This window comes from Lactuca virosa, chromosome 3, assembly GCF_052849685.1.
Source record: "Lactuca virosa cultivar CGN04683 chromosome 3, Lactuca_virosa_CGN04683_v6, whole genome shotgun sequence".
Taxonomy (NCBI): Eukaryota; Viridiplantae; Streptophyta; class Magnoliopsida; order Asterales; family Asteraceae; genus Lactuca; species Lactuca virosa.
The window spans coordinates 338,211,433-338,225,928 of NC_136428.1; the positions used below are offsets into that span (position 1 = coordinate 338,211,433).

The 14,496-nt window shown below is 30.4% G+C and overlaps 1 protein-coding gene and 1 long non-coding RNA gene across 14 annotated transcripts; one reads left to right on the forward strand and one right to left on the reverse strand.

Moving 5' to 3' along the window:
* The first annotated feature begins 5,063 nt into the window (after positions 1 to 5,063).
* LOC145167463 (uncharacterized) lies at positions 5,064 to 9,707 on the forward strand. Its single transcript, XR_013741155.1, has 2 exons — positions 5,064 to 5,395; positions 8,899 to 9,707. It is a non-coding gene; the product is annotated as an uncharacterized LOC145167463 (long non-coding RNA).
* Positions 7,114 to 9,498, reverse strand: LOC145167461 (uncharacterized). 13 transcript variants are annotated; one of them, XR_013741153.1, is made up of 6 exons: positions 9,096 to 9,234; positions 8,882 to 9,010; positions 8,684 to 8,779; positions 7,815 to 7,914; positions 7,594 to 7,679; positions 7,114 to 7,448 (listed from the first exon to the last, which is right to left on the reverse strand). XR_013741153.1 is itself a non-coding variant. In XM_079086682.1 (6 exons), exons 2-5 carry the CDS (start codon positions 8,954 to 8,956, stop codon positions 7,596 to 7,598), a joined length of 351 nt encoding a protein of 116 aa, XP_078942808.1. In that variant the 5' UTR covers positions 8,957 to 9,010; positions 9,096 to 9,234; the 3' UTR covers positions 7,114 to 7,448; positions 7,594 to 7,595. The 13 variants fall into 13 exon arrangements, 8 of the variants coding, with proteins under 8 accessions (XP_078942808.1, XP_078942803.1, XP_078942807.1 ...); XR_013741150.1 differs by having other exon boundaries at positions 7,114 to 7,504; XR_013741152.1 differs by having other exon boundaries at positions 7,586 to 7,679.
* Positions 9,708 to 14,496: the final 4,789 nt, after the last annotated feature.

Genomic DNA, 14,496 nt, shown 5'->3' on the forward strand with positions numbered 1-14,496 from the left:
AGATAGTAGATGATGGATATGAGATGGTAGATAGGTGATGAAACTAAGTGATGATAAATAGGAAATGACTAGGAGATGCCCTGACATTGACTTGTGATGTTGTGATGTAGTCATCTACTGGAGTATAGATGGCGGCCAATAACTAATCTAAACAAGTCATGTGGAAACACCGACAGGCTCATAACCCGAAGATGATGAATTATGAGTTCAGGCGATGTAGTAACTACATATTCATGCGATGATACTCTAACCCTTACTGGACACATATTGGGGGAGTAATCCCTGAAACACTATTGTCTATGCGATTTAGGCGATGATCCTTAGAAAAAGTCCTTAGCAACAAACATATAAGGAAATGCATTGTAGGTGATGATAGGTAAATGTGATGTAGGAGATGACCCTTAGGATAAATCATTAGGGAAGAATAAATAGAGAAAACATATGGGTAATTTACTTAATTGTTTGATAATTAAATATTATAACTATATTATTATGGGATGAAAACCCTATGTACTCACCGGGTTTCCTAACCTAACCCACTCAGTTTATTTGTATCACAGGTATCGATATGAAGATACATTACACTGAGAGATTAAAGGAGATGTAGATCATTAGTATAAATTAATGTAAGATCTATTTATGCTTATGTTTTGTATCAGTTATGACATACCAAGTTTTGAAAAGATATTAATATCGATCGTTTCTTCCGAAATGTTTAATATTAATATTATCTCACATTGAAATAATATTTTTGGGACCAATTTTACAACAAAAGAAATACTCTGTTTTAAAATAAGCATAAATAAAATTTTTAAAATCACCATAAATTTGGGGATGTCATAGTTGATATCTGAGCACTAGTTTAAGTGAACTAGGACTAAGGATTTATTTCTAGACTTAAACTTAGAATGCTAAGTGATGATTGTGAGATGAGTGTTTACTATATTTAGGAAATATGCCTGAATAGACATGAATACTAGTTTATTTTAGGAAAGATGCCTAAAATGATTTTATTTGCTAAATGATTTATGCTATAGCTATAAGATGCCTTATATGCTTTAAGATGATCGGTTCTATGGTATATTGCCGACACGATCTGGAAATTTTATGTGTTCAGATTTCTAAATATTTAATTACGGTATTGGAACTGACATGTAACTTTTTGGGGTAATAAGGAGGACTTATGTGTCTATCATAAATGAAACCTTCCCTATCTATATTCTCGCCTCGATACACCAAACTCCTGCTTTGGTGTATAGAACGTCATGGTAAAGACTCGTAGAGGACTAGGTAATATTAACGAAAGTCGACATCTTGAGCCTAAGCATGTGATACGTTAAGCATCAGTCAGTGCACCTACACCCAAACCTATCACAAAGGAAAAAGTTCAAGCAATAACAGGAACCATGTTAAACTAAGCAAACGGAAGAAATAAGGTGGCTTGCAATAATGAATGATACATATTGGAAGATACCGATGATAAAACTTTTGGTGTAATTCCTGAAGTTGTCACATCGTCTAGCATTTCCACCAACCGAGTTGAAGCAAAATTATTGTTGAAGATACGCATGGAAGAAGTCCTAGTAGAGTCTAGGGAAAATTTTAAGATTGTTTGGACACATTCATATGTGTTAAATCTTTTTGTGATTTTAGGAAATAAGAACTTGGGGATTGCAAGGCAATTCTTGGGACAAGTATGAATAGGTGTGAAAGGTAGTAGAGGCCTCTACTACCAGAAGCATAAGACTCACAGTTGGATCAGGGAAAGTCACAAGATTACTAAGACATTAGTATTTGAGTTTGTTTCGTTTGTTTCCATTATTACCACATTTCGGTAGTGACTATGAGGATGGCTGTTATTCCAACCCTAGTGGTCATATCAAATCGAGTCTGAATTGAGAATAAGTATGTGAAATAAGTTAACTGTTTCAGAGAACCATGTTCGATGTAGTATCCGACTCAAGTCAAGAGGTTAAAGGAAAGGGAAATCAAAGAAATCGACAGAAGTGTCGCGACCATCAGTAAAGGTAAGCAGCCTGTTGCTAGAGTTACTACCTACTATAATGAGATTATATCACATTAGAACATGAAGGAAGGCATCATCCATGTTGAAGTATTACTCAAAAAGACCTGAGTCTAGCCATTGCATCATATGACGAAAGGTCGTTAGATGCGTGAGCCATCAGTTTGTTACAATAGTCGAAGTAAGGACCTTATCGTAAGTTAAGTTTTTGTTAAGAATGAGAAGGAGTCTCCAATAAGGAAGGAGTTTGTAACTAGAAGGTTACGATTCAAAGCCCAACATAGGATAAATAACGGGTGTAAGATTGAGCACCGCCAGTAATCATGAAGTCCTTGAGTTAGATACTCATTTGAAATAACATAAGAGTTACGATTACCACTTATGAAAGAAATGTAACATGCAAAGTCATTATACAAGCCTTGTTTGTTGATGATTCCAGGACATAATCAGCCTAATGGGAGATAATTGTAACACCCGTGAATCTAGGCTAGACGTTTAAGGACTTAGAGTTATAATTATTCATAATTAAAATCCTTAATGATAATTATATAAAAGAATTTATATAATTATAAACGAATAAATAATATTTGAATAAATATTATATTTATATAACATTTTAATCTAAGGGCTTGTTTGATAGACCTTTTATTGGTCCAGCAAGAGGTGAGGTCTGACTTGGTCCGAGTCAGCCTGTTTGATAATGATATTTTGAGCTTCTGACCGAGGAAGAAGAGTCCGACCGAATCAGCCAAATACAATCGCTGATTGAATTAATTTCCACGAAAACCCTCCTTTTCCTGGAACGAACATGCTTTGAGCAACACCCTCCCTTGAACGACATTCTCTTCAGCGACTTCTGCTTCTTTGCTGGCCTATGCATCGCTGGCTTCTGCCTTATCAGAATCAACTTCGCTGGATTTTGCCTCTCCAGCATCGGTTCTTCAAAGCTTTTGATTTCTCCAAGGTTTCTGCTTCTCGCCGCTTCTAATTTCTCCAAGATTTTTGCTTCCCCTCGCTTCTGATTTATGTGGCTTCTATCACCATGTTTGTTTGATTTTTTAGGGTTTGAACCAGAAGTAAGTAGGCAGGAGAACACATAAATCATTGGAGAATTAACATCCTTTGGGGAAAAAATCACAAAGTTGTAGCCTTTGGTGAATTGTAGTGAATATTTAACTCAGAAAAAATCATTGCCCATAGAAATTGTATAGTTTTAGAATTTCAGTTTTCATGTCATTATGTGTATGTAGTTCGGTTTATGAATCTATTGGGTATTTATGCAATTATTTTTTTAAAATAAAGACTAGAAACACGAAAAAATTTAATTTTGAGCTGAAAGTTTTAGCATTTGTATTATGTACATAGAAGACCATTGTGTCTATTGTCAATCTTGATTGCAAACTAGACCTATAGGCATTGTTATTGTTATTATATCTACATCAAAATCAAAAAAATCTTTTGCATTTATAATGAAAGTTTGAAACTTGCAATAATCTCCAAAGTTGAATACTGAATTGTTTCTTGTTTCATCACATAAACTCCAAAATATACAATATTTTTCCAAAAATATGCATTCTTTTACAACTTAATGATGGTATTTTTTTGTTCAAGTATAAAATGGATCATTGTCTTTGTTGGATCAGATGCGATTTTGAGTCATTAGACACAAAGGTTGGTCTAATAAGAACGAAGGGTATTTTGGTCTATTTATTCTGTTGTGGCATCTAATCAATAAAAGGAACATGAAAAAAGATTTGAAACATGTGAGGACTAGTTTTTACTTCGAGTTTTGGATAACACACCATAAAAATTGATCTTTTGGTGTTTGTCAAAAAACTCAAAAATTTTCAAGAGAAAAGGATATTTTCGGCTGATGAATTGAAAATTGCTAGATATGAATAAGAATTTTTTGAAAACAACAAGCTAGAATGAAATTATCATTTTGATATTCATGGTCATATATTGTAATTGTAATTAAGCATATATCTTAAAAGGGAAAAAAAATCACATGTTTAAATGGAGTTGTATATAGAACAGAACGATAAAATGGTCATTTTTTTTTTCATTCAGTCAGTCAGATGCGTAATCAAACAACATGGTGTCATCAGACTTCAGACACAATCAGGCCTCTAACTCAGTCAAATCTGACTTAATTATCAACTATCAGACATCCCCTAAATGTTATAAGTGTGTAAATAATTTTAGAATAAACATTATAGTTTTATAGCATATTTTTATAAAGTTTATAAAAAATATGATTAATATTATGCGAGGACTTATATTATCAAAATAAATATTAAATGTGTATAATATATATTTATAAATATTGTATTTATCAATTCTAATCATAAAATATAAAAATCCAAAGTTCAGGAGCATGAATGTAACTTTGGCAGTTTTGAGAAATCTGTACAAAATTAGTCCTTAAGGCACTTTTTAAGCACTTAATGGACAAAAACCTGAATTAAACTAATTGCTAACATAATTAGGAATATATTTTAAGCCATAACATCAAGATCTTAATGGATTAAGCCATTCTTTTTCCTGTCTTTTTATTAACGTCAGAAATGACCCAAGTGCACCAAAGAATTTTTATAAAATGTTTGGTTAAGAGTTTGCAGCTTAAACTTTATGGAAAACTTATTTATAATATTAGAAACATGTAAAAAATTACAAACCTACAGTTTATAAGATATAAACCACATTTTTGGCTTCTTTTATTTATAAACTCGAATTTGGGGAATGGTGTCTTCTTTGGCTTCTTGTGATTTTTCTAATCAACTTCTTGACTTAAGATCACCTAAAACTCTTTCAATATTTTCCTAAGAGGTTATTCAATGCATTTATAACAAGTTAGGAGGTTGAAATGAAGGATAAAACCAAGAAGAAAGCTTGACTTCCATGCCATGAGCATGTGAAGTAAATTATGAATGGAGAAAAGTCCAAGAGGAGTTGGCTGGAGATTTGACTTTAGGACACCCTATAGACATTAAGTAATGCCTAAATATAATTAATATATACTATGGAAGAGTATATGTGAGTATTAGCTAGTAAAACAAGAGAAATACTCAAACACAAACTCAAGCCCGAGAGCAGATTCTGCAAGTTAGAATAATAGACCAAACTTGAGGTTATAAACACGATTTGTCAGAGAGACTTTACCGTATCATTATTCATATTTAAACCATCATTTATGGAGTTTTTTTCAGCGTTTTGGTTAATGTAAACGCCAAAGAGATGTCCGGAGATATAGGATATCCAAAGAGATGAAAGCAGAAAATAAGAACAAAAAGATAGAAAAGAAGAAGCAAACGCAGTTCTTGAATGCTTGGGTTATGAAGCTTCAAACTTCTGTGATTTTAAAATCATAAGGTATGTTTATGATTAAGATGATATCTTCTTCAATTCTTGTTATTTTGGATACAAGAATCAAGGTTATATCGAAAGTATACTTAATTTCGGTATATAGAAATCATCATAATTCTAAAATCTTCAAAGCTACGTTCTAACTAGCTTTTTTTGTCTTGGACATGTAGAAGACTTCCTTTTTGTTTATAGTTCAAGTATGGAGGTATAATACCTTATGGTAGCTTCATACTTCCTCAAATACTCTCGTATGGCCAAAACCGAAAATATTTCTTACTGAGTTCATATATATAAAATATGTTCTTAATATTCAATAAAACAATCCATGCATGCATGCATCACAAAAAAGACTAAATATAACACTATATACACGAAAACCGTCGTTAAACCCTAAATTGAGAAAAGTGTACATAAAACGTATGATTAGTTGTTTTTATCACTTCAAGTTAGTTTATACAATATTTCTTGTATAAAAATTAAATGGTTTTGGGTTAGGTTAAAATAGTGAAGCTTAAAGTTTCATATTTTGGTTTCGTATGTGTGTTCTTTGGTGTTTTTAGTTTGTGTATAAATTTAATGGTTTGTGTGAGTTATGTAAAAGTGTTTTTTGCATAAAAATGAGTTTCATATGGAAAGAAATTATTACATAAGATTTTATATTCATATAGTGGTGAAACACAACTCAAATAAAAGTATAATATGATTTTTATACTTTATACAACAAATTGCCTATACTTTATGTATATATATCTTGAATATAATTTGTATTATTATTATTTCTATATAGAAATGAGTTTTATACATATTGAAATAATTATATATGAGTTTGGGTTAAAAATAATGAAATAAATAACTTAAAATATGATTTTTATACAAATATGTATTTTTAATACGTATCAGAATACTCTACAAATAAGTTAAGTAATTATGAAAAAAATACATATGTTTATGTAAAATTCAAGTGAATTAAGATGTATAAACATATTATAAAGTTTGGATTCAAATGGAAATATAAAATAACGCAAAAGAGTATTTCTATACAAATATGACTTTTTTAAACGTATCAGAATACTTACAAATGAGCTGAGTATTTATGAAATAAATACATATGTTTTCTGTTAAAATGAAGTGAATACAGATGTATAAACATATTTTAAAGTTTGGGTTCAAATAGAAAAGTAAAATAACCCAAATGAATATTTTTATAAGAATATGAGTTTTTAGATGTATTGTGAATTTTGGACATTCTTAGTGTATAAGTGATTTTAGCATATTTTGGAAATATATATACTTTACGTAAAAGTGAAGTATTTACTTGATAAAAATACTTATATACAATTTGGTATTAATTAAAAATGAATAAAATATAAAAAGTGTATTTAAACATAAAAATATATTTTTGTGTGTTTTAAAAGGTTTTTTGGTGTAATAGTTTTTATATAGCTAGTAAACACTTATATCTAGTGTTGTAAAACTCACCGAGTTGGCCGATTACTCCTCCGAGTACTTGCTACTTGGCCCCTTACCGATTAGAGTTACAAAATCCTTAGTATTTCCCTATCGGCCCCTTACTGAGCAAAGTTGTAAAACTCGGTCAACTCGGTGATAAATTATAAAGTCCAAATAAAATACTTTAACTTACATTAATTTAACTATATAAATTATAAAGTCCAAATAAAATATTCATTTCACTTCCAAATCTAAAACACCATGCACAGATAAACTTACAAACAATAAACGTGAACTTTAAATAATAAATTATGACAAAGTAATATAGAAAAAGATTAGAAAAATCTAATAAAGTCGTAAAAAATATCTTCAATAAAATAAAAAAATATCTTCAACTTAGGTATGAAACCTGTTTAACCTTTTTTCTCTCAATGAACTTGTAGACCTGCAACAAATATAACAAAAAATTTAGATAACTCAAAGAAAGCAAACCAGGAGAATAAGCCAACAAACCACCAGGAGTTGATACAACCAAACTAACACAAGCACATGAGAACACTGGAGAGCAGGAAAGCAACAGAGGCAAAACCAAAATCACCAACAAAAACCACTGCAAAAAAATTCCACAGCTGAAAAAGAGCACGGGGGTAAAAATGTCCAGAATCCCTAAAACATAACAGATCACCAGTAAAACACAACCAAATAATAACAGGAGCGACAAAGAAGTCCAACAAACATAAAACTTACACACACACCCCTAAAAAACCCTCCCACCACAAGAACCACACATCATGATGCATACAGATACGACACTAAGACCCCAAAACAAAGAATCCATCCCCTGCAGAAATATGACAAAGTCAAGGTACAAAAAAGTTCGAGATAGGAGACATATACTATCATAATTAAGATATGGATCAAAATAACTAATTATTAAAGTAAATATGCACAAAAAAATTATTAGTAATAAAATAACTTGCTCTTGAACGACCACCAGACGAAATCATATTTTCTTTAAGCTGACTTGGGAGCTCCCCACTATCCCTACTGATTGATGCTGCCCAAGAACCTGACCACTAATAACAACACAAAAGAATAACAATCCGTGTGAGTCCCTTGTTTTTAATCCCCACCATTCAAATAACATACATATCTTAAGGGACAAAACAAACATATCATAATAAGACATAAGTATATAAATATTAAACATAATTTTTAAATCAAATATATTATACGGGTTGTCAGGTTTACACATGAACCCAAATACTAATCCGAACACGACCCATTTATTTGACGGGTCAACCCAAACCCCTTCATTTACATCTTGTGTTCACCCCTAGATGTTCCTACCACTAAATAGTGAGTAGGGCATGTTTGTCAAAACTAATTGCTAGTTGTGTCATAGCCAAAAGCTGGAACATGGATAACATCTTAACAAAACAAAGTAACAATTAATGTAATGTTATCGATTTATATCTATAGCATTTATGTTAAGAATTCAATAAATACCAACATAAAATGATCCTCAATCAAAATGAGGGAACTTTTCAAAAAATAAAATTAAAAGAATGATAAAGTTTTTACACAACTTACATAAATAACAACAAGCCATGCTACTTGCAAAATAATGTCTCACGTGTTTCATTGAATTGGACAAAAAACTTTTTGAACAAATTAGGACAAAAAACTTTTTGAACAGATTCTGGATAATATAATTAACAATTTGTGTTTGTGAACCCCTAAATCTAATGAATTGGAATTATAATTGTAGCTTGTTAATTCGAGTTTTGCACGGAATTTGATGCGATTTCAGTTGCGAAACTCGAATGTTTCATATCATGATACCGTTTTGAAATTATGCTTGATCAAATTCGTGCCGCAAAAGTCCTTTCCTGTAAGCTCTTGGCCTCTCATCACTTCAGAACCATATGGTCCTCCACCCTTAATAATTACATGTTTGTATCAATCAGAAGTTTAAATCCCAAAACTCAATTTCATGATTTCAAAAAATTATGTCACAGTTAACAGAAGAGATGAACTAACCTTGAATGCAAGAGCAGGATCAGCAGCGAAGAAGAGGGAAGCAGAGACTAAAGCTGTTATGCATACTTTCGACATGGATTCTGCAAAACTGATGGGGGAATCATCAGTGATTTTGTACTGGGTTCGTACCTGCTCATGTAATTACTCGTTTCATGGATGCTGGGAAGATTAAACATCAAACGAATGATAAAGATGAAAGGCAATGAAACGATACCTGCGGAGAAGAATGGATTTGAAGAATTGGAGGAGAGGTTTTGGAAGGAGGGAGACAGTGAAGTTTGGAGCAACAGAGGCGTTAGAGGCAGCAACTGTTGGAGAAGATCGTTATAGAAGGTATGACGAACTCTACAAGATAGATGATGTTGGGGATGATAACAAATCGAACCTGGGATCCAGAGAACACAAAAAAAATTAGAAAATCGTACAAACAAACTTGATAAAGAAAATAGTAGAAGAAATGATTTCAAAAAACATTAGTACCGAGGGATACTTTCTATGTCAGGTTTTAGAACCTGATTGTAGATGTCGTTTTGAAGTGGAAAGGCAGGTGAAGTATTCATGAACAATGTAGAAAGCGGCTAGGGTTCTCAAATGTGAGAGAGAAAGGAAGGCTTTTGGTTCCAGATGTGCGAAAATTTGATTTCAAAAAGATTTGAATCGGATTATATTGGCAATCCGTGTGAGTCCTCCTTTTTAATCCCCACCATTCAAATAATATTCAACGATTCAGATCTCCTTTCCTTGTTTTTTAAGATAACATGCTTAATTTGTTGTATCTTAGGCTTTAAAATTTGTAGTTAAGAAATTGATTATATATGCTTTATAACATGGTATATATATATATATATATATATATATATATATATATATATATATATATATCCTCCCTAATAAATAAAAAACTTATTGTCACATGTCCTTTTTTATCCAATATGCCACATGTCTTTTTCTTAATTTTTTTTAATTTTCATTTTATTCCATTGGCAAATTCTGATTTTTTTCCTTTTTTTCTTAATATAAAATAATTAAAATTGACTACATTTTAAAAGTTGACTACTTTAATGTTAACATATGTTATATATGTAAGTCATTGATTATAGTTGAAATGTAGAATTACTTGTGAGATGGTTGATTATGAATTCAGAAGCAGAATCATCTGAGGATGATGATGACATCGTATGAGAAAGAAATAAGAAATAGTTTGAATTGGTAGGTATGAAATAATAAAAAGGTTGTATTCTTTTATAGCAAAAATATAAAGTCAAATGAAATTTAAATTATATTCAAATTATATTCAAATGAAATTAAAATTAAAGTAAAATGAAATCCAAATTATATTCGAATGAAATTGAAATTAAAGTAAAATGAAATTGAAATTAAAGGGAAATGAAATCCAAATTAAAGTTAAATGAAATTGAAATTGAAGTCAAATGAAATTGAAATTAAAGTGAAATGAAATCCAAATTAAAGTTAAATGAAATTGAAATTGGAGTGAAATGAAATTAAAATTAGAGTAAAATGTAATTCAAATTAAAGTAAAGTGAAGTTCAAGTTAAAGTCAAATGAAATTCAAATTAAAGGCAAATGCATACAAGATGTTCATCTCTACAAATAAAGACCAACATATTCTATTCTCATTCACACCTGCCAACCATCTGATACACCAATCATGAATCCAAATTACTATACACACTTTTTATGTTCTTATGATCCAGAAAATCCAAACAATCATCCATAACATCCATACCCAAATCCAAACAATCATTCATAACATCTATACCCAAATCCAAACAATCATCTACAATATCTATATCCAAGTCCAAACAATTATCCATAATATCAATACCCAAATCCAAATAATCATTCACAACATTCATACCAAAATGCATACCCAGGTTCTACCAGCCCGGATCCTCCCCATATTCCAGAAAATGAGCCAACACCAACAGAAACTCCTACCAAGAAACGACAAAAAAAACAAAAAAAAACTATTGGAGCAAAGAAGAAGAAATGTTGCTGGCAAAAGATTGGCTACAAATTTCAGAAGATAGCATTACTGGAAGTCAACAACGTGATAAAGAGTTCTGGCGACGAATTAGTGCATACTACGAAAAAAGCAACACGTCGAACGTTGCAAGAACTAAAGCCAACCTCAAAACGCATTGGCATTACATGAACCCATTTGAAGTTGCGTTTAATCAAATGTATATAGTGTTGAAAAGTCAATACCTTAATGGATTGTCTGAGCATGATCTCAAAAGTGCAGCTTTTGAGCATTATCATGCTAGATATGGTCCCAATTTTAGGCAATAACATATTTGGAATATCGTTAAAAATGAACAGAAAGGGAAAGGTTCGAGCACTGCATCTAGGGCATCTATATCTTCATAAAATACAAAATCTTTCATTAACCTGGATAATGATGATGTTACAACTCGTCCAATTGGTACGAATGCAGCAAAAAAGCAGTAAAAGGGAAAGCCACCAATTCCACTTCGTCATCTAGTAATAGGCTTGATGAAATACTTGGAAAACATATAGAAGAAAATAAAAAGACGTTTGAACGCTACCATAACTCTTTGGATATGAAGAATGCATTAAAAGAAAGGAAGATGAAAATTAAAGAAGAAAATGTAAAGAATGATGAAATTTCAATCATTTTCATGGATCCTAGTACCATGTCGGAAGATGGATGTGAAATTTGGAGAAACCGTTGTGACGAGATTAAAATAAAATACAATATGAAGTAAAATTTGTATTTTAGATATTGTACTTTTTATTTAGTATATTATTTGTAACTTTTAATTTCTAAATTGTAATCTTTAATTAATATTTAGTAATTGTAACTTTGAATTTCTAATTAATGTAATATTCTAGTTTTATTTATTAATATTATTTATAAAATAAAAATTAAAATGGTGATGTGGAAATCCATTGAACTCTTAAGAGTTTAATGGAGTGTAGAGTTTAATAGGTTAAATGGTATAGTTATTGGAATGTTGATGTGGCAATCCATTAAACTCTTAAGAGTTCAATGCATTGGAGATGGCCTTATATTACCTTTCTGCTCTTCAACATTCAGTTCAAACTTAAATTACCGGTATGCACTTCGGCCTTTAATGGGAACTGATTTTTCCAAGTCTATTTTTAATCCATCCACAGATTTTCATAGTAAATGGACAATTATGTCCTTCATTTAAATTTAGAGATATTAAGATAGGGAAATATATCATGTCTAATTATCAGCCGTTGCAATCCTTCTTCCTCATTCGACATCCTTCTTCCTCCTTCAATAAATAATCTCTGGTTTTTTTTTTCTTGTGTAAGTATATGATTCTATTAATTCCAAAGATAACCTTAATGATGTATGATCTATTTACAGCGTATGTGCTTGATTGTGTCTATATGTAACAAGCCTCTACCAAATTCATTTTGTCAACGAGTCCAAGATTCTTAACATTAATCTCTCTCTATTAGTATTTCTCTCTCTCTAATAGAAGATTTATAAACAATCCTTTACCATTGTTCCTCATTGACTTTTTACCCATTTTAATGTTGTTTCATTGACTTTTTCCCATGAAGATCTTGAAAAAACTCTCTACCATTGTTCCTCCATAAGTTAGATAGGTTTACTCTTTAGATAGGTTTACTCTAAATCCCTCCCTACCCTCCATGATTATTATTTCGTTCTAGAATAATAGGGAACTTACTCAGATCTTAGATTATGTTCTCTGTTGTTTATGAAACTAAGAACTTGCAGGTAAAACAACATGATGAAAATTCCCGTTCACTTGGAATACTTACAGGATAGACTCAGGTTCACCATTGAACTGGGATACAATTCACACTCATGTTCAACACACACTAAAATGAAACTAAACTAAGTTTTTTGAAATTCTAATCATCAATCCCAACTTGTCTCGCACCACCACACATCCTTGATAACAACCACCACCGGCAACCACCTCTGATTCCAAAAGCAACGCCACAACTCCCAGAAGCATAACAATAGCTGAAACTATAAAAAAATAAAGTTTTTAATTTATCTTAAAACTATATCAATATGGATGTCTATTTGTAGAGAATAAAAAATTATAAATTTTGATATATTTAAAATCATTTTTCGATAAAAATAATTCCTTAAAAATTAAAAAAACGAAAAAAAAACTATGTTTTTGTATATATTAAGGTAATTATTAGCATAGTTTAAGGAAGCATGTTTTGTTGGAAAACACATGTGTATCCTTCCCCATTCCCGCCGGTATGATGGAGGCTTTTGCGGCAAAAAAAATGAGTGGCTGAGAATTATTCTCTCATTCTCAACCTTTTTTATTTTCTCAATTGAACTTTTATATATATATATATATATATATATATATATATATATATATATATATATATATATATATATATATATGAGTTTTTTTCTATTATTAGAAGCTAATATAAATATAGTAGCCCAAATAATGACGATTTTTTAATAATATCTATGATATTGTATCTTAGAAAGATCTATCAATTATAAGACTTGATCTTAAAAATAGCCTAACGCAGAGGCCTATGATTTTAATATCAATAGTGCGGTTTTTTTTATGCTCAACCTCAAATTCTCCTTTTTACCTTTTTTTTTGTCTTTTCGCCTTTTCTTTGTTTTTTGCTGTTTTTGTTTTTTATTTTTCTATTTTTTATTTTATGTTGTTTTTTTATATAATTTTTAATAAATAAATAGTATTATTTTTTTTCGTTTAGACTATCCTTGTATTTTATTTATTTATTTTTATTTACTTTTGTTATTTTTTTTGTTTTCATTATTTTTAATAAATACGTATTATTATTATTATTATTATTATTAAATTTTATTCATTCGGAACATTAAAAATATATTTTATTCATTCGGATTATTATTGTGTTATTTTTATGTTCATTTAGACTACAGGTGTATTACATTTTTTTCCTTTTGACTATCCATGTATTGTTTTTCCGTTCCGACTATCTTTGGGTTATTTTTCCATTCGAACTATTCATATATTAGTTTTTTCGTTCAGACTATCTTTGTGACATTTTTTCATTAAGACTAATGTTGTGTTATTTTTTTCATTCATACTATTAAAGAAACATCTAATCAAGTCATTTTTTTAAATAATAATAACAACAACAACAACAACGATGATGATGATGATGATGATGATGATGATGATGATGATGATGATGATGATAATAATGTAACAATTGGTAAATTAAAGTCAAGTTCGTCCGTCTTTCTGCCTCGAACCCGGTTGTGTTTGAGACCTAATGTAGGTGATTATGTGTTAATAAAATATATCGGAGTTTTATACTTTTGTATTCATTCGAAAGATCTTAAGTTATACAAGGAACCATCTATCGTTATAGATGTAGCAAAAATCACAACATTATATTTAATTGTGATGTTTAAAATAATTATTTTTTTTATCAACGTATTTATTTGAGTCTAATGTTTAATTTCATACTCGTGGAAATTATAACACGGATATTTAATGAACTTGCGGAAATGGTCGAATCAAGTTTATTGGACGCGACTCTTTAATCGTCTATTCACGAAATTCTTTTTATCAGAATTCCAATATGTTTGACTT